This window comes from Apium graveolens, chromosome 9, assembly GCF_009905375.1.
Source record: "Apium graveolens cultivar Ventura chromosome 9, ASM990537v1, whole genome shotgun sequence".
Classification (NCBI taxonomy): domain Eukaryota; kingdom Viridiplantae; phylum Streptophyta; class Magnoliopsida; order Apiales; family Apiaceae; genus Apium; species Apium graveolens.
Window position 1 is genome coordinate 11,389,543 of NC_133655.1, and position 20,712 is coordinate 11,410,254.

Consider the following 20,712-nt stretch of genomic DNA (forward strand, 5'->3'; position numbering starts at 1 on the left):
GGTCCACAAAAGACTTATACAATAATACCCATGTAGCGAGCGTTAGGTTAGTGGATACCAGACTAATAAAAGCTTAGGTCACTAAGCACAAAGTCCCCTAAGAACTTAATAACTCGAGTACTAAAGAGCCCACTCGTGATCAATTATGCATAAACACATTTATTTTTTTCTATTTTTTTCTTTTTTTCTTTTTTTTTCTTTTTTCATTATTTCTGAACGAGTGCGTTTCGCTCCATCACGTTCAACCCTAGACTACTCATATAAAATGAGTTGGCTACTAGCCATTTGACACCTAGTCATAACAACTAGCAATGAAATCCAAACTTTTTCTCTAATTTTTAAATATCCGTGTTATTTTATCATTAAAAGAATATCCTAAATATAAAAAATTGATTAAACCTCAACAAACAAATAAACCATAATCATGATCTCGCACTCGAGCAACTTATAAGACTTAGTGAAATTACAATTACCTCTAACATGTAAATCAACTCGACAAGACTTAACATCACTAAACACGACATCACCACACTAGCATCAATATCACAAATCAATCGGAAAAATCATCTAAGAGATCATGATATAATGCATATGCATGAAACTATATGCAACAAACTATAACAAAAATAAAAAAAAACTACTACATGGCAAATGTCCAACTATATGAACTAAACTATCATGACTATGCAAACTATATGCGACTCACACATAACATATAATCGTTAACTACTACCACCAAATTTAAAATATTCACTGTCCTCAGTGAAGATAATAGTAATGAATCAGACATACCTACTCAGAATCAGGGTTATCACCCTCGACGGGTGGTGTGTCAGGAGTGTCTGGAGGTGGATACACGGAATCCTCACTGAATACAGGCCACTGGATGTCAACTCTCATGGCTCTGAATGCAGTCCCCAACGCCTGGGTAAGGTCCTGTGCAAACCAACTATGGATGTCATGCATCGCATCCATCCTCCTCATCAAGCGCCTATACTGTGCTGAACTCATGCCAACACTGCCCTGAGCCTCTTCCTGCTGCTGCTGCTGTGATGGACCGACCTCCTCACCCAACTGAGCTATCTGAGCTTCTCTACGGGCCTGGGAAGAACCACCAACATACGTCTGATCAGCCGACCTTCCACCTGGCAGATGGTCATAAGAATATCCAAGCCCCTTAGGATCGGGCTTCCCACCGTACCACTCCTGCATACTCAACAGTGTCGAACTATCAATCGGGGCACTCGGGAGTTGCAGTTGCTCGTGTGTGGGTCAATGAACGCCAGCTGCCGCACACAACTTCGTCATAATGGATGCATAGGGTATACAAACCCGTAGTACTCCCTCGCAAAAATAGTTGCTGCTGCTGCTGTGATGGACCGACCTCCTCACCCAACTGAGCTATCTGAGCTTCTCTACGGGCCTGGGAAGAACCACCAACATACGTCTGATCAGCCGACCTTCCACCTGGCAGATGGTCATAAGAATATACAAGCCCCTTAGGATCGGGCTTCCCACCGTACCACTCCTGCATACTCAACAGTGTCGAACTATCAATCGGGGCACTCGGGAGTTGCAGTTGCTCGTGTGTGGGCCAATGAACGCCAGCTGCCGCACACAACTTCATCATAATGGATGCATAGGGTATACAAACCCGTAGTACTCCCTCGCAAAAATCTGAAAATCCCCTAATGAATCACCATCCCAAGATCCACATAATATCCCTGAAGAATCCCCCACAACAAACATGCACGCTCCACAGTAACATCATGCACGTGAGAAGATGGCATGATGTTGGCACAAATAAAAGAATTCCATGCACGTGTAAACATGTTCATGCACGAGGCAGGAAAAGTGGCATACTCGTTCGTGCCCTTCTTGAACTTCTAGTGAGTCTCAGGCACACACAGGGTAACAACGATCAAATCCAAATTAAAATCATCCTCCGTCTTCTCGTTCCAGTTTTCCTGCTCCGACTGTCTCTCGGGCTGCTAAATCACCCTACGAATCGCCTCAACACTATAGTCCTCTGTCATCCCCCTCACCATAGTGAAACCGTTCTTCTCCGCCTTTGCATTCGCGTAGAACTCGCGAACCACACTCATTGGCACACCAACGGATGTCTCGCAAAAAGCAACCATGCCCATCTCCAAGATCAACTCCAATAACTTACCATCCATCCCCGATGGCAGAAAACCTCGCTCCTTGGCTATAGGCTTCGAAAGCAGCCTCATATACTCCGCGTCAGCCTCCGAAGTTGTAAACCTGAGCCTCACACCACCCACACTCGAAGAATCAGTGGTGCTGCTGCTAACTTGGGTTCGTTGTCTTTTGGGTGCCATTGAGATTGAATAAGAGAGAATAAGAGATATGTGTATAAGAAAGAATTGTGTTTGAGAATTTGAGAAGTGATGGAGAAGTTTGTGTATAAGTGTGTGTATATATAAGAATTTGGAGAGAATTAGTTATGGAAAAGAAGTGGGAATTGATTATGGGAATAATGGGAATAATGGGGTGATGCAAATTGATTTGGAGAGGGAAATATGAGATATGGGAGAGTAAAATTCAGGTTTGAATTGATTTTATGTTGCACCCCTCGATTTTTATCTTTATTTGCTGCCTTTTTTTTCCGACTACAGTAACTCAGCGCGGCCGCCCCGCCTGGCAGCGCGGGCGCGCCGTGCTTCTGGAATTCCAGCGCGGCCGCCATGCATGCCAGCGCGGGCGCGCACAGTTACTAACTTTTCAACGCGGTCGCCCCGCTTCTTAGCACGGGCGCGCCGTGCTTGTTTCCTGTAGGGTGGTTGAGAGTATAAAATTGCCTCAGTTTCATTATTTAAAATATTTTCCAATCATTATTCCAAAATTACATGTGTCATCTTTTAATTTGTGAAATTCATGTTAACATATTATAGGCTCATTTCATTTATGAGTAAATATCCAATAATATGTTGACAACTCATCGTTCGAGAACGGTTTCAGATATGAATTTTGGGACTCTAGCATTTCTCTTTTCAATTTTTAAGGTTCTCTCTATCACTTTTTAAAAGTTTGATCTAAAATACCTATTGAAAATGTTACATCAAGGTGATGTGCAGTTGATGCGCCCTTTAATATGCCGCATCATCCTTCACGCACATGTCCATGTAGCGTACCATTAGGTATGAAATGCATACATAGGGGGTGAATATGTGAATTTTTATTTTTCTTACTCAAAATCAAGTTATGTGTTTGCCTTACTCATTAACTTAACAGACTTTGTAGTGATAATTAACTTACTGTAAAAACAGAAAAATTATCAAAACTTACTTGATCTTTATATTAAAAACCAAACATGTTGTGCTACAAATCCGTGTTCTTAAGTATTTAATAACGACGTAGGATTTTAATCACTTTCAAATTTTTTGTATTCATGAAAATAGCTCCAAATTCTATTCCAGTAAGTACTTTGTGTCTGATTGTTACCTTGCACCGTGTCAATGCTCACGTTTAGCCAATCAGATAAAAGTAATATACCCTTTTCAATTAAAAATTTCTTTGATCGACCTTTTTTTTTGCTTGCTTGACGCTTGTTAACTATGGGGTGGTTGAGAGTAAAAAAATTCCTCAGTTTCATTATTCAAAATATTTTTCAATCATTATTCCAAAATAACATGTGTTATCTTTCAATTTGTGAAATTTATATTAACATAATATGGGCTCATTTCATTTATGAGTAAATATTTAATAATATGTTGATAACTTATCGTTTGGGAATGGTTTCGGAAATGAATTTTGGAACTCTAGCATTTCTCTTTTCAATTTCAAGGTTCTCTCTATCATTTTTTTAAAAATTTGATCCAAAATACCCATTGAAAATGTTGCATCAAGGTGATACGCAGTTGATGCGCCCTTTCATATGCCGCATCAGCCTTCATGCACATGTCCATGTAGCGTACCGTTGGGTATGAAATGCAGACATAGGGGGATGAATGTGTGATTTTTAATTTTTTTTTTGTTCAAAATCAAGTTATGTGTGAAGGGTTTTTAGCACATAAACACAACAAAAACGTAAATTTAAATTTTAAAATAACGAAACCCTCCGCAGTATCCATGCGAAAAATAATATTTAATTCGTAGTTCAGTATGTTTACCTCAAGAAGCTTTACGTTAATGGAAAGATGGAGGTCTTGAATGATCACCACGTAGCCCGTCGCTGGAACGATCTACGCCTTGAAGGTATCCACACGAATGATCGCCTGGAGGATGGGTGTGTACTAGCACGTTCTTGAGGCCGCCGTCTTGCTCTCTCTATCTCTCTTCAAGCTGCTAGGGTTTATGTTTTATCAAATAAAACGTGTAATCCTAATTCTATTAGAAAAAAATATTATATAGGCAAGAGCTAATGGGCCTCCAACCTTAAACTTAATTTTAGAGTTATTATTATTATTAACTCTTGAACTTAACAGACTTTGTAGTGATAATAAACTTATTGTAAAAAAAACAGAAACAATTATTAAAACTTAGTAGAACTTTATATCAAAAACCAAACATGTTGTGCTATAAATCTGTATTCTAATAATGGCTTTCGATCACTTTCAAAAATTTTGTGTTCATGGAGATAACTCCAAATTCTATTCCAGTAAGTACTTTGTTTGATTATTACCTTGCACCGGGTTCATGCTCACGTTTAGCCAACTGAATAAAAGTAACATACCATTTTAAAGTAAAAATTTCTTTGATCGACATTTTCTTTGCTTGGTTGGCGCTTGTGTACTATGAGGTGGTTGAGAGTAAAAGACTTCCTCAGTTCATTGTATGCTCGTGATTGAGTAAAGAAGTAAAACTAGTAGTCATATGTGATAATCAAGTAAATTTTGGCTGCAAAATATGAAAGTTGAGTAGTCAGAGGGGCGTTGTTATCACTAATAACTAATAGAGGATAACATATTTTTTAGATCCAAAGTATCAACCACCAACATCACATATAACTGCAATATAAAAAACTCTGATTAACTATAGTTCTCCAATACACTCCAACAATAAAATCTATGATATAATGTGACTATCATCATTTACATTAGTTGAGTAAAGAATGTATAAGAACAAAGTTGGTACTCGTTTATGCATATGAATAGATCGGAGTTTTTAATTGCAGTCTCAAGCAAGCTAAAGAACACATACACTAAGCAACCAAAATGATTAAGTGTAGTAAAAAAAAGCAAGCTAACGGTCGCTGTTATCACTACTAATCACAACCAAAATTAGTCCTACTTTTATCAAAATTACCACCACCACCGATATCTATCATAGTCAAAAATGAAAGTACTTAATCTAATTTAATTGCATATTCATGCATATAAACATGTAAAATGGAAGTTGAGGGACCCAATCAAATTATGACTTTATATAATGAAAAAAGCATATATGTTAACTAGTTCATCTTATTCTAAGAAAGCACACTATAAACAAAAATCAAAGGTCCGGTGCCCGTAAGTCTAATGGGTCGACAAATTCATATATACATATAAACAAAAAAGAGAGGGGAAGCAATTGCAATCGAGTTTTTATATCTTTTTCGTCACATTGTATAAGAGGAATATCAATCTTCGAATAACCAGAGAAATGAACCTTAATTTGATAGCAATTAAATAGGCGATACACCTCATTTGCAAGATAGTTAAGTGGCGGGAGAGGAAAAGAATTTAGCTGGGAAAGCGAAAAAAATTAGCGGAGGATGACGTGAAAATTCTACATATATATTGATAGTGTTTCAACATATATAGTCAATATTTTGGGTTGGCTAAAAATTTTAGGTGATGGGAATTTCCCACTGGAGTGATGGTTTTTACAAAATTTTGTATAATTTTTAATTTTGGTTATTTATCTAAATTTTTAGTTAAGGACTCTCTCTCATTAGAGATGCTTTAAATTGTTAAATAAATATATATATATATATATAAATAATGATATTAACTTTTAATTGATGAAATTACAAAAAAAAGTTAAATTATTTTATAAATTACTTTATACTTTAAACAATTTTTTCAAACTTCACATACAAATTTATTTTGAACCTTGAAAATCAAAAATAAATTTTAATCATTACAAATTTGATAAGCACAAACTCACTGGTTTTTCTAGGACAAATCCGTTTCTTATCCCATCGCCCCTTCCCCATTTTTCAGCTTCACAAATACACACTTGGAATTATACATACATATATACACACAAAATAATATCTCTCTTTCTATCTCTATCTCTACCATGGCTTTGACACCTCCACGGAGCTTCTCATCGCCATCGACACTCATCAATTCCGATGCGAATCTCCAGCACCCACACAAACTGACCTTCACAAACCCTAACAAACTCAATCCAGCCATAAAGCAATCGTCTTTAGTGTCGAATCGTGGTTATAGAGTGAGAATTTGTCGATGTAACAATGAAAGTTTGGATTTTGGGGAGAGTGAGTGGGGGAGTGGGTTGAAGGAGGCGGTGAGGAATGCGATGAAGAAGATGGAGGTGTTTGTGAGAGAGTGGAGGAGAGAGGAGGGAGAGAGTGGGGAGAGAGGGGAGAGAGAGGAGAGAGATGAGGAGGAGTGGGATTGGAATAGGTGGAGGAAGCATTTTGACGAGGTTGATGATCAGGAAAAGGTTGTTGCTGTTTTGAAGGTATGTATGTGTTGTAATTAGGGAATTTTGAGTTGTATTGATTGTAGTCTCTCTCTCTCTCTCCCTCTCTCTCTCTCCCTCTCTCTCTCCCCCCTATCTCTCCCCCTCCCTCCCTCTCCCCCTCTCCCCCTCCCTCTATCTCTCTCCCTCCCTCTCCCTCTCCCTCTCTCCCTCTCTCCCCCTCCCCTCTCTCTCTCACTCTATGTGTGTGTTCTATTGATTGTTGGTGAAGGAAATAATTAAGCAAGTTAAAGGAATTTGAGTGTGCAAACTTTGTGTACACTGAATTATAGTTATTTTGTGTATTTGTATTTGTGAATAATAAAACTTCAGTGAGTTTTATTTGCGCTTTAGTGTATTTTGTATTTGCGAGTTAGAAACTAAACTTTCATGTTTAGATTAATCATGTATTTATTTAGTGAATTTGAGAGGTTAGTATAGTTTGTAGGCAAAATGGTTAGTAGTGGAAGTTGGCCCCCCCTCTTTATATTTGTTATTAATTACAAATGGCAAGAGGGAGGGTGATTGGCGACCGATGTTGGGGGAGTAGGGCTGGTGGAGGCCGGAGGGTGCCTTGGTTTGGGGGAGGGAGGGTAATGTGGATGGAAAGTGAGACCATTGTCAATTATTTTTGCTGGTTCTTTTAAGTTTTTACTTGTAGTGGACCATAATTTTGCCGTTAACTAATATATCAGATATATTTATGCCTCATATTTTGTGATTTATGTGTGTAATTATAGAGTTCACCAACCAACTTGAGATAGTGTATAGAGAAAAGAGCAAGAAGATTTAAGGCAAAGCAGGAAGCACATTTTCTTGATATAGCATGAACTTATATGATGAAAAATGTTTGTTTTAACAGTCACAGCTGAGTCGAGCCATTAGTAGAGAAAACTATGAAGAAGCTGCCAAACTTAAGGTGGCAATTGCAGCTGCTACTACAACGGATGCTGTTAGCAGAGTGATGTCTCATCTGAATGTAGGTGAAGTATTTTATGTTACATTAGAAAATATCCTTTTTCAATCTGCTGCTTAATTTTATATGTTAACTATGTCCAACTGCAGAAAGCCATAAAGGAAGAGCGTTATGAGGATGCAGCTTTTATTCGAGATTATGCTAGTGCAGGACTGGTAAGTGCTCCGAGTTCTTATAATTTAGTTCTCTGCCAGGTCAATATTGGGAACATGTCACTGTAGCATTATGATTTGGTTCCCTGCTAGTTCTATATTGTTGGGGATTCTTGTTTATGGCATGGTGTAATAAATCATAGAAAAGGGTATCATATTAATGTGTTTAATAAAATAAATTTAAATTTTAGTTTACCAGTCAAAGTTATTAATTTTTAGGATTTAGTTTAATTGTTCAGTGAGTTTATTATAAAATCTGATCTATCCAGAAAATGTGAAGTAGATATAACAAATGATCCCTTGATGAAACTACTTGAAATCTTGAATATTTTAATCAACTCTGTATCCATGCTCTGTATGTTGATTTGGGTTGATTCATTTTTTTGTCATTTAATGTTTGCAGGTAGGGTGGTGGGCTGGGGTGTCTGAAGATGTGAATGATCCTTATGGTCGAATAATTCGTATAAGTGCGGAACATGGAAGATATGTGGCAAGAAGTTATAGTCCTCGGTAGGGCCTATATATTAGTAAAACTATCAACTTGAAGACCAATAACTTAAAAATGTTTCCTGTATAACAAGGTTCTTCTATGTCAGTTCTCATTTAGTTTATGTGATAAGAGTGTTTAATCTGTTTTCCTCTAGTAGATACTTTTTGGTGATCTTTCATCGTGCTTCCTTGCATCAGTATGTATATATTGGGAGAAGGGGCCAATAGTAAGAGACTGTGTGTGATGCTGGTGTGGGTGGGAGGTTGTTTTGTTTTGTTAGGGTTCCTTATAAGCCTTTTTTTGGTTTTAATAGCTTATCATATGTCCTTCCAAACATATGTTAGATAGCTTGTGCGAGGCAGAAATTACACTTTTGTAGTGGGAAATGGTTTTGTTTGCTTCAATTCGTCTTTCGTGGCTTATGTCCAATAGAATGATAATATAAATGTGTTTACCTATAATTCATTTTGTACTTTTGTTGTGAGCTGTTCTTGTAAATTATGTAGTAATTGTATTTCACTACAACTATCATACTTGCGAGTATGCAGTTTCATATTGAAACCTGATGTTGTAGTCTATCCTGTTTCTGTCTCCTCATGGATACTGCTCCAGATTGCATGCCCATATCCTTTCCAGGACTTCATTGTTCGTTATTTTGTAGCATAGTAATTCATACAAGGTTTCAGTTTATTTTATTACAGTGGGAAACTAATTTACCTGTAATTAAACAGCAGTACTTTCTTCTGATACTCACAGTCTGCAACTAATTCTTACTATTGCTGTTCAGGCAGCTTGCAGCAGCCAGAGGCGGTACCCCTTTGTTTGAATTATTTCTTACAACCAGTAAGAAAGGTGCATACAAAGAGCAGGTACTTCCATTAGCCTGACGTGTCATGTATTTTTCTGTATCTGTTGCAACTGTTCTTACAATTAGATTAGATGCCACAGGATAACTTCGTAGTGTAAGATTTTAACAGTGTTTGAATCGTGAAACTGGTATTCATTAATTGTTTTGTTACATGACTGTATATTAGATTACCAATTAAGACATTTATGTATAATTTGAGGTACAAAAATATTTAAATGTATGGTAAGACAAATAGTCAGTGAATGCAATAGGCGATGATGATTTATACTCATGAAGACCTCTAATGAAAAGGGAATAACTCCACTGTGCATTGTTATGGGTTGCAAAAAACATGCACAAAGAGTAACATGACATAGCAGAGATCTGTTATCACTGCGTGACTCTTCTTTTGACAGTCCCTAACATTGTTGCGTTCTGGAGGACCAGAAGATATTCCACATCTTTTCTCGAATAGACTAGTTGTCATATTTCATGCCAGTGGTGTTCCTTGTATCTGTTGTTAAATATAAAAATCATTCTAGGCAGGTGACGTTGATATATCCTAACCTTTTAGCTTTGCACCTTTGCAAGTCTCTCCCTTTTACATGTGCTTTTATTATATGCATGGACTCAATTTACGAGCATACACTTATCCATATGCATATATGTATACAGAATACAGTTTTGTAGTGTGCTCGAATATGTACTTGCATTATGTTGTGTAATTTTTGCTACAATTGCCATTTATTTGAAAGTGTTTCTATATTTAGCTTCTTCTGTACATGACCGTCTATAGACCCTACACACATAAATGCGTGTATATATATGCATCCATATATTGTTATGAATACTCTCCTAACTTTTTCCTTTGAACCCTGGTTCGTCTACCTTATATTAATCGACTTGTTTCTCAGGCTGTTTACTTAAAACAGAAAGAGGTTCCCCCTCAAGATTTTCCAGTTCTTTCCACCAAGTCCTTAGGTCCTACGGTTAGCTTGGATCCCTTAGACCCAACTACTGACAGAACTGATCTTATATCGGAAGCTGTTGAAGACAAAGATGATGGAGAAGACGGGGATGATGATGATTATGTTTCGGAGGGGTCTGGTTTTGGGAATATCCTTCAAGATATGATTCCTGGTGTGAAGATCAAAGTTTTGAAAGTGACAGTGCCAGATAAAGTAGATACTGATCATATATCCAAGGTTGTTGAGCAAATAATGGACGTGGAAGATGATGAAAAGGACACTGACTTAGAAAGTTCAGATGCAGAAGATGACAAGGATGAAGGTGACAAAGATAAAAATGGAATTGCAGTGGATTCTGGTGGTGGTCTTATTGACGGCGATGAACAAAATCAACTTGCAGTCAAATTTGTTGTTGGTGGCCTCATACAGAAAATGTCAGGCACAACTCGCAAAGATGTATCTCGAGTACCAGCCAGGCTAGAGAAGAAAGGACGGTTGTCATTTCGTTTTACTGTAGATGAAGATAAAAAGGAACTTGTCTCTGGTGTCATTGGCAGGTCTCCACAGAATACAAAGACTATGCTTCAAAGTCAGAAGAGCATGGACCATATTATGCTTGATCTTGCAAAGTCCATTGGCAGGGGGAAGATACCCATGAAAGTAATTCTTTTGATAGTATATGCACGTTTCACTTTCAATTCAGATTTATATTTTTCTAATTATTGTTAGCTTGTATTCACTTGTAACTTTCCAGGTATTGAAAGATGTTGGTAAATTATTAACTCTGACCCTTAGTCAAGCCCAAAATCGTCAACCCTTATCTGGGTCTACTACATTCAATCGGATTGACATTCCAGCATCATCGGATCCTTTTAAGGGTACTTGCAGTAGTATTATATTTTTCTTACTTGTCATTATATGGTGCTTATTCTGCTGTTCCTCTCTTGAATCCGTTTTCCGTTGCTCTTCTTATCTGGGAGCTATTTTGCCTTTCATTCTAATTTAAAATAATGAGATCTGTACAACATTATTAGGAGTATATATTGGTGCCCACGGACTGTACTCTTCAGAAGTCATCCAGATTAAGCGTAAATTTGGCCAATGGCAAGAGGGAGACGACACCAAGGAACATCAGAATCTGGAGTTTTACGAGTACATTGAAGCTGTAAAGTTAACTGGGGATCCTAATGTGCCCGCCGGCCAGGTAAATGTTTAACATTTTGTAATTTTTCCAGTTCTGCATGTTGCCAGGGTTTGTATTTACTTTATTCTCGAAATGAAATATCGTGTATACTTTTAAGATTTCGGATTCTACTGGTGGTGATGGAAGAAATTATAATCCACAAGAACTGAAAATACCCACCTGAGAAATAAAGAATTCTTTAAAGGCTGGACTTTGAGACGCCCATTTAGTAGTGTTTGGCCAAGTGAACAGTAGAGATAAATAGCACTTTGCCAAAATGTAGATATATACTCATTGCTTCACCTTATAAAAGTCCTGGCACTACTTTCATGTTAAATACAGACAAAGATAACACCTTAACAGTTTTCTCGTGGTAATGCATGTCATTGACTTGAATCCTTATATTGGAATGCACAAGGACTCGCATGTTACTAAGACAATATATTTGTCGTCGACACAGTACATGAATTTTCATAGAATGTAACCAACGCATGGACTTGTTTATTTTTGCTCCCGAAACACCTGAAAGTGTCATGTTACTTATGCACACAGAAGTTATTTGAGTACAAGATTGTCTGTGTATATGTATGATGGTCTCGTTGGATTACGTTACATGTTCTATTTCTTATTTTTTTTATTGAAGTGACGCTTGTAGCCTAGTCAATAGGCGGCATTTCTTTTGTAGTGTCTCCTAGTGCTTTGGATAATCTTAAGAAGAGTAAGAAATAGATGGATGGTTGCTTTTCTGCATAAAGCTCAATATGGATCAAAATCTTATTGTTGGTTACTTGATTCTCTGTTTTGACTAAATGGCTTGCAGATGTGTTCTTTAAGTCATGGCATTACTCATACATTTTCTTTAAGTAGGATTTACGTGGGGAGGTCATCTGTAATCTGTATGCTCTTTGTCGGCATTTTTTTTTATTTGTACATGGGTTTGTTACATCTTCAGGTAGCATTTCGAGCAAAAGTTGGAAAAGAATATCAGTTACCACATAAGGGGATCATCCCAGAAGAATTTGGAGTGGTTTGTTGTTTTCCTAAAACCCTAGGATTTTTTCTTCTTTGCAGATCTTTTAGTCTCCTACAATTTCATCGTTCTATTTGATCTAATCTGATGCTTTGTCATCCTCGCTGATGGTAATTTTTGCATGTTTTTACTTTAGATTGCTCGATACAAAGGTCAAGGAAGGCTTGCTGATCCAGGCTTCCAAAATCCTAGATGGGTCGATGGTGAAGTGGTTATTATGGATGGAAAGGTTTTAATTCTCATTGTGGTTATTTGTTTTTGGTAATTGTGTTTGTGTACCCCTTCCATGGTGATTTCTAAATGAATCCTTGTTTGATATATGCAGTACATTAAAAGTGGACCTGTTATTGGGTTTGTATATTGGGCACCGAAATACCACTTTTTGGTGTTCTTTAATCAATTGAGGCTGCAGAAATAGTTACCTGCGAATTCATTACACTTCTTCATTATATACCAAGATTTTGTAGGTTAGTCCTCTATCCAGATTTACCGGCATGCCCCTCTATCATGTTAATACCTCCTCATTTCATTTTCACTGAAGTAGCCTATAGTTTTCTTTGTATTGTTTGGAGTGTCATATATGCAGTTTGTGACTTTTTTGTATGACTGTTATGTCAGAAACTGATTTCTTTGCTATTTAAGTTTGTGCAAGTTGACTTGTGATTTTAAATATATATTTATTGCACCAACAAGTTATTTGGTTTAATTCTCAGGATTTAATTAAATGGGCTACCACAAATTTGGTCAAAAGTATTTTTATATTTAGGGCCCCTCCTGTTATATAGTAGGCAAGCAATCTTCGAAAGATGATTGTTAGGAAGGGCAATGATACTATGTTGACCACACCTTGCTTTACTACATTGTAAACAAGCTCATCATGACTACCAGTATTCATCCCAACCTCTAATTTTAGAAGGTCGTCCAAGCATCATGCTACTTTGATACCCACTTTTGATTTTGACACGATAGGGTTGAAGCTCTAGATGCTATGGTGGCCTAAATTTAGTAAGCACTAGCGTCTCGGCATCTAACCTCGGTGGCTTTATTTTAGCATATGCTAGCTTATTATAACTACTGTATATCAATTCAATCTTTATTTGTCATAACTATTAGAAGATATTGTGGTGATGACTCTGCCAGTCTGCCTTGGTACCACTTCAGCTAGCTTTTAAAATAAAGTACAAAACCATGATAAAACACAACTCTGCCTTGGTACCACTTATGCTAGCTTTTAAGAAAAAGTACAAAACCATGATAAAACACACATGTTTATCCAAATAAAGGATGCGGGAATGAGACTGGCTGTGCAGTAAGCAGGTTTTAGTACATTGACTATATTCTAATGGAACTGGACTACCTTTGTTCCAACTTCCATGTTCAGGTGACAGCTAAATAAAACCTGGAAACCCAGGAAAGATGTTTTGTAGTAATGGTAGGCAGACAACTTTATTCAATTTCGTTCAAAGCCAGTTCATAGGTAGTATGCTATATTGCTATGTCTAGAACCCACCAAACAAGTTTAAAGAAGCAAACTTCTTGTTTATCGCTCCTCTAGGAGAAAGTGCAAGAAATTTTCTATCATACATATATATATGTAATTTCAAGAAAATACAAGGAGTTATGTAATATCTAGCGGGTGTGTTTGGAATGGTTACAGTGACGAAATCACTGTGGGAATAGGTTGGGGAAATTTGTTTACTCTTGACCTGCAAATATGATAATATTACATTTTTTTTTTGATTTAATGGTTAAGTAGTTGCTCAAATGGTAGAGGACTCGCACTGCAGAACAGAGAGGTCCAGTGCTTATATCCAGGCACATCTCTCTTATTTGCATGTTTTTTTATATATAAAAAAATTATCCTCAGTTTATGTAAATCTTAATATTAAACCACAGAATTTATTTTATACATTTAGGATTTGAACCTTGAAAGTTTACATAAAAAACATAAATGAACATAAACCTCATTATTCTTTGGATGTGGTATTGTTCAGCAAAAATTTACCTAAATTTATGCATAAAACTTATTTCTAAAAAAAGCTCAATTGTTTTAAAGAATTTGGCACCAAAACACATTATATGTATTTATTGCAGTGCATGTTACATGTTAGTGAAGTAGTACAACATCAGTTCCGGCTTTAAAATATACCACAGTTATGTTATGTAGTCAAACAATTCTTGCATGTCCTTTTAATGAAAATTAAAAATCAAGTACCCGTGAATACTGTTATGGGCTATTGTCTTTTATTCTTTAAGTATTAATTGTAACAGTATAGTTACTGATAAAATTTGTAACCCTAGATCGAATTGTGCATAATTTATAGGCATATGACACGCGCGAAGGTAAATTTTACTAGTTGCTATACATGTTGCCTTCGTATGCAGTCCAGTTAATAGATGTTACTCTGACACCTGGAGTGGAGATTTCGGGAAGAAAAGAGATCACCTGAGCTGCATATCTAGTGGACAGACTATTGACGAACTCTGAGCGCTTGCTAAACAGCTAAATTTTCGCTACAGCACAGTAACTCTGGGACAGCTGATATGATGCCAACTCTTTCTGGTGGTTTATTACTTGTTCATTAAGTAGTAAAACTTGTGTACTCAAATTTCATTTTATCTTTAGAAAAGGAGAAGGTGGGGGATGGGATTTAGTTAGCAATGTTCTTGTAAATATGCACCACCACATGATATGTCGCAGGCCTGTAAATATTCCTGAATTGTAATGAGAATAACGAGGTATATATAAATTGCATGTTTCATGTGGGGGTTTGCATTAGCCTATTGTGTTGTACACTTGTACTAGTATCTTTAGTCAATTTTTGTCTCGAAAATTGTAACTATATCAGTAAAAAAATTGACATTTACCTTCTGAGTTTACGAACTTATTTGTTGTCACTAAATTCACAAACTTCCGGTTCAACTGATTTCGTCCTAGTACAGTAATCCTATATAAATCTACTTTTTGGCTCTTTCATGGAGTGTGCTTGTATAGGAGGGTTAGGTCGCAACTTAAACATGCATTGCAGTTATCACTTCTATTGACCTGAAACTACATGAATGAGTTTGAGTGCACAGTCGAGTTTGGAACTCAATTGCAAAGACTGAGTTCGTAGTATCTTTTCCTTGGCCATCTTTGGAAGTATTGCCTGTTTGCAATAGCGCCCCAGAGGTACTGAGTTTGTAGGATCTTTTTCTTGTCCATCTTTGAAAGTATTGCCTGTTTGCGCTAGCATCCCAGAGGTATTAATTGCTGCTAATAAGGAAGATACTTTCGTATGGCTCTCCCACCGCCCAGTATCTGCTAATAAGGGAGATACTTTCCATTAAGCCATTGATATTCAAGAAATTGTAGGGTTGGAGAATATATACATACAAGGCCAGAGTCATGTGTTGAATGCGATGGGTACTTTTCAACAGGTGAGTCGTCGAATTTTAAAAAAGATACGGAGGTTCTTTAAAGTAAAGTTGGTCCTCGTTGGCAGAATTTGAAGTTTAAATGTTCAAAACAGCACAATAAGAACAAGTGGTCCTTTTGTCATCAAGAACTAGGGAGCACTAGAAATGCCGTATGGATATGAATATGTATGGCGAAAGGGGTCTGATCCAATGGGCACGTGTAACGTTTTAAATGATTTTTGTGTGGTATTGGAGGGCACTAGAAATGCTTGTATTATCTAGTTTAATAACTCTGTTGCTAACTCTTGCTGTTATTACACTGATAAATGAAGTAAATTGTGTTGAGAACGCGTGGAGATTGGATGAGATGATTAACATCTGGACTTCAAATCATGATGCATGCCATGGTGGTGGTGGAGTTAAGGCGTCATGGATGCCATTTTTTTGGTATTGATACAGTTACCCGAAAAGATATAGAAACGCCAGCATAGATTTTTCTTGGCTACTTCAGCAATGGATCATTGCGTGGAGTTCATGTGATGCCCAGAGGAAAGAGGCCAAGATTGTCACAGTTGCAGTTGATAAGAATCATCTCTAAAATCCCGGTGAAGATGATAACCGGAAATCACAGCAGATTCTGGTATATTTGTGCTCTGTTCTTGTAGTCACTTTTGGTCTATTATTTTAGTCACTTCTGGTTGATGGCTACATCTATTTGCTTTTGGTAGATGGCTACAATGTTAATCCGCCATATTTTTGTCAACTTTTCATTTCTTCCGTACTTTGAGCGACCTTAGAAAACACTCTCGTATTTAGGTAAGAGATTCAGTAGCTAGTTTAAATACAACAAGCTTAACAACAGCTACATAGTGTCTTTGGCTTGCACGTTATTTGGCAATACATATGAAAAGTATGTAACAGATCATGGCTTCTTCAGTTCAGCGAATGAAACTTCGTTCGCGATCTTAGCTCCTCTTCCTTTAGCCATGTACAGACCCACATGATGCATCATTTCCTGCAGTGAAGCCAGTTAAGGACACTGATGGCAATGGCATGTGAAGTTTTTGTAGTTAGGAATTTTTTGTTTACCTGGGGGTGAGCTAAACCATCTTTGGTTTGTTTCGCAACTGAAACTGGAAAATCAAAAGTGGCGCAGCCACCTGAGTACACCACCACATCCTTCAGTGGAGTCAAGAAGCCGCGGTTTCTTGCTGATAGTGTTGAACAAACGAAGTCCAGCACACAAATGTCTGTGCATATCCCTGCAACCAGTAACTTCATCCCAACCAAAACTTACATCAGTATTTGTCGTACTTATCTATCTTCCACTTCACTCAAGGTTTTGGGGGAGTAGATTAAGTCAACATAGTATTGAATGTACGCTTTTAAACTTCAGGGTTTTATGAGTACACCGGTGCAAACTCTGAGGCCGAAAACGTCATTAAGCCTTATACATATTGAAACTTACCAGTTGAATGTTGTTGGTCTTTACCCAGTCTGCAAAAGCATTGGAGCCATCCTCCTGAATAGAACCAATATATCCATCGTAGCAATCCTTGCGCCTTATCGTCACATTTGGTTCCTTCTCCAACCACCGCAGAGCTGAATTTTCAAAATTTAGACCCAAAATAGCAAGATTAAGAAGCGGACTGCAGATTTATGTCAATATTTGTTTCAAATAAACACACCAATAAATTACACTACACATGATATTCTAAGATCTGATCACTGATGTCTAGACTGAAGATTTGTAGATAGCCTATGGTCAAGAACCCTTTCTAATTCCTCTATTGTATACCGCAAAATCTAAAACAAAGTGTAACAGATCATGAAAAATAGCTAGGGAAAGAACAGAGAAAGATCAGAGTACCAGGAACTAAGTTGGACTCTTCAGTTCCAGCAATACAATGTTGAGGATAAGGATGCTCAAGTTTGTCAGGTTGATGAGAGTCAAGAAATGCAAGAACTGGCCATTTCTGCTCACAGAACACTCTAGCAAGCCTTTCTGACTCCTCTATCATCTGAGATATCTGGCTGTTAGGCTCCCTTGGTGCCTAACACACAAAAACACACAGTAAATTTACATCAAACCTCCTGCAGATTATGTTTAAAACACACTCAGTTCTGCTCTGTTGTCATGCATAAATATATGAGGTGGTACAAAACTCTGCTCACCAGATTTCCAGCTCCAACAGTACAGAAGCCATTGATGATATCGACAAGAACCAGTCCAGTCTTGACATTTTCAGAGATGAGCAGTGACTCCTCTTCTACAGGGATTTCCCTCTTCAACAGATCAGTTATGTTTAGTACCATGTTTTCAACAAAAAACAATTTTGAGTTATTGAGTTTATGGAGACCAACTTTGTGAATGAACTAACACATAAATAGTCAAGTAGACACGTATTTACGTACAAAAATTGTGTTTGGCACGATAGTCAAGTATACATGCTTTTATCGCTTTCTTAAATTTTAATATAAGAATTGTTCACGTGAATATAGTTGCGAATTATATTTGTCCGAAATTTAATTCTCGAGAATACTTTATTTACAAAAAATACAAGACTGCTAGTTAAAAAAGATCACTAATTTAAGCAGGCTGCAATGATGTGACTATGATGATTAAGGTTTGAAAAATGAGAATGGTCAAAGATAATAATAATGCACTTGGAGATTGTTTTGGATGCATGATTAGAATTTGAATTCGGAAATAAGAACCGAAGGATATTGAAATAAAGACAAACGAGAATAAAATAAAATTTTAAATCAATTTAAAGAGAACGAGGTTATCATTTTAAACAATTAAATTGTTAATCTAAAATATTATATATGATATTTAATTTTAAATAATCGTTAACCGGACTCGTTAACTATAATCAAACACCTCCTCGTTGATGTTAAGAGGCGGGGTTCAATGTTTATCTTTGCCACTTATGGTCCAGATATTTAAGAAATGGAATTCAAGTGAAATTGGTATTTGAATTTTCCAATTACAGATGTCAGCTTCATTTCAAGTGGGGCAGAATCTTTGAATGTGAAGATAAATCCTCATGGAAAAGGATAAAAACATGCCTCGAGACGAGTAATGTTATCATTTTTTTTGCTCTTCCTAGTAGTACTTTTGATAAAAAACAAATTTAGTGATAAAAATAAACAAATTTGTTCGGTCGCTTTTTATAATCTGCGATTAATTTGCAAGTCGGTAGCCGAATTTTAATTAACATATATGATATTTACACACATTTTAACGTGTTTTGACTGACTTATTAGAAATATCATTTTAATTTTTTTGGTAAATTAAAATATAAATTATCTATTTATATTTACAATTTTTTTTTACAAATAATAGTTCTAACTAGACAATCAAAATATATTAAAATATGTACAAAAGTTAAAATGACAAATAAAAAAATAGAGAGTACGAGACTTGAACTGCGGAATCTTAAATTCCGCAATTGCTGATCAAAGATTGATGCTGCGTCTATTCCCTATTGCACGGTGATCAAGTATTGAAAGCTTGTTTGTTTCCGATAACTGAAGTAGTGCGAGAATAACCAGATCACCGATTTTATAACTACTTGCATTTTGAAGGGAACAGTAACAATATGACCCACCAAAATCGACTAAAACAACTTTATCCCAGGTAAGAAAATGTCGGGATTCTTTCGTAAATAATTTTATTCACTGTATAAAATGATGAAGAGACTCTTTTCACAAAAATCTTATACTTACATGTATAACGTAAGAGATGTAATTGTTAGCCATAAACCCAATAAGACTCAACGACCGAAAGCTCATTAAGCTTTTGGATCACTGGGCCGAAGGCCCAGCAAGCTCCTTAAAGGCATTCGGCCGAAGCCCACTACTCTACCCAGCCGTTGGAAATTAAACGCAGAATCTTAACACCGTCCCCTTTTCACTCCTCTGACGCTCGCCTTTATTACAGAGGTAACAAACTAGCATTTATGGTGAGTTTTGGGTATAAATACCCTGAGATAGGTGAAACAAAGCTAATTCGACATTTATTCTCTCAAATAGTCTTCACCTTCTAGTATTCTCAAAACCCACTCTACATTTAAATTGTTGTTGTCACACCGAAGGTGAATCAGGGGGACAATCGGATTAACTCCCGAAGAGGAGGATTTGCTTCTCAAGATCTGTGCAGAAAAATTAGCCGCGGAGAAGGGCAAAATAAAAGATGATTAAGCCGAGAAAGAGGCGGAGGCCAGGGCTAAACGAAGAGAGGCTGGTGCGTTGCGGTTGAATGCCTTGCAGCTCAAGAGGGAAGAAATTGAACTACAGGAGAAGGCACTTTGCGAGGCGTTGCAAGCCGATGAGCCAGAAAAAACCACCAAACCAAGGAAAGAGTGAAGGGGGTATGACGAAGAAGATGAGTTTGACTCTGATTCGCACCCCAGAAGGAAGCGAACGAAGCAACACTTTTCATCTGATTCGGACGAAGAACTTGATGGGTCCCGAATCAGGCTAACTCGCCTGGAAAAAGGCCATGTTCGGCGATAAGAGAGTCGACCGAGAACCAATCATGACAGAAGAGATTGAGCAATACCGACCTCCCCCGGGCGAGGAAAGGCAGTTCCGAAGATGAGTGAGTTTAATGGAAAGGGCGATCCAGAGGACCACTGAAAAATATGAGCTGTTGATAATCGAGATAGGGCACAACGACATCATGCTTTGCAAAATGTTCAAAACTTACTTGAAGAGCTCAGCTTCGATGTGGTACAAGTCCCTCAAACCCTGGTCCATCGGGTCAGATGAGCAGTTGAAGAGAAAGTTCCTGAAGTACTATTCACACCTTTGCCGAAAGGCGAAGGATACGGAGGCCTTGGTCCACTATCGATAGAGGGAGAATGAGGAACTTGGGGGCCCGGTTCAAGGAGGAAGCCAGAATGGTCACCAACCTGGACAAAGTCATGGAGATGAGCTTCCTTACGGCGGGGCTGGACCCTTATAAAGGTTAAAAGCTTCGCTCGTCTCTTTATGATTTTCCCCCCA

At 37.3% G+C, this 20,712-nt stretch overlaps 2 protein-coding genes across 3 annotated transcripts; one reads left to right on the top strand and one right to left on the bottom strand.

Annotated features, from left to right (window-relative positions):
• Positions 1-6,113: 6,113 nt before the first annotated feature.
• Positions 6,114-15,079, top strand: LOC141683867 (protein EXECUTER 1, chloroplastic-like). Of its 2 annotated transcripts, none has more exons than XM_074488659.1 (12): positions 6,114-6,654; positions 7,517-7,633; positions 7,720-7,785; positions 8,186-8,292; positions 9,060-9,141; positions 10,034-10,747; positions 10,842-10,965; positions 11,122-11,291; positions 12,223-12,297; positions 12,437-12,529; positions 12,626-12,767; positions 14,625-15,079. In XM_074488659.1, exons 1-11 carry the CDS (start codon positions 6,247-6,249, stop codon positions 12,716-12,718), a joined length of 2,049 nt encoding a protein of 682 aa, XP_074344760.1. In that variant the 5' UTR covers positions 6,114-6,246; the 3' UTR covers positions 12,719-12,767; positions 14,625-15,079. The 2 variants fall into 2 exon arrangements, with proteins under 2 accessions (XP_074344760.1, XP_074344759.1); XM_074488658.1 differs by having other exon boundaries at positions 14,686-15,079.
• Positions 15,080-16,492: 1,413 nt separating this feature from the next.
• On the bottom strand, positions 16,493-18,078 carry LOC141683868 (nicotinamidase 1-like). The gene is made up of 5 exons (XM_074488660.1): positions 17,875-18,078; positions 17,570-17,753; positions 17,168-17,301; positions 16,789-16,974; positions 16,493-16,714 (listed from the first exon to the last, which is right to left on the bottom strand). Exons 1-5 carry the CDS (start codon positions 18,013-18,015, stop codon positions 16,622-16,624), a joined length of 738 nt encoding a protein of 245 aa, XP_074344761.1. The 5' UTR covers positions 18,016-18,078; the 3' UTR covers positions 16,493-16,621.
• Positions 18,079-20,712: the final 2,634 nt, after the last annotated feature.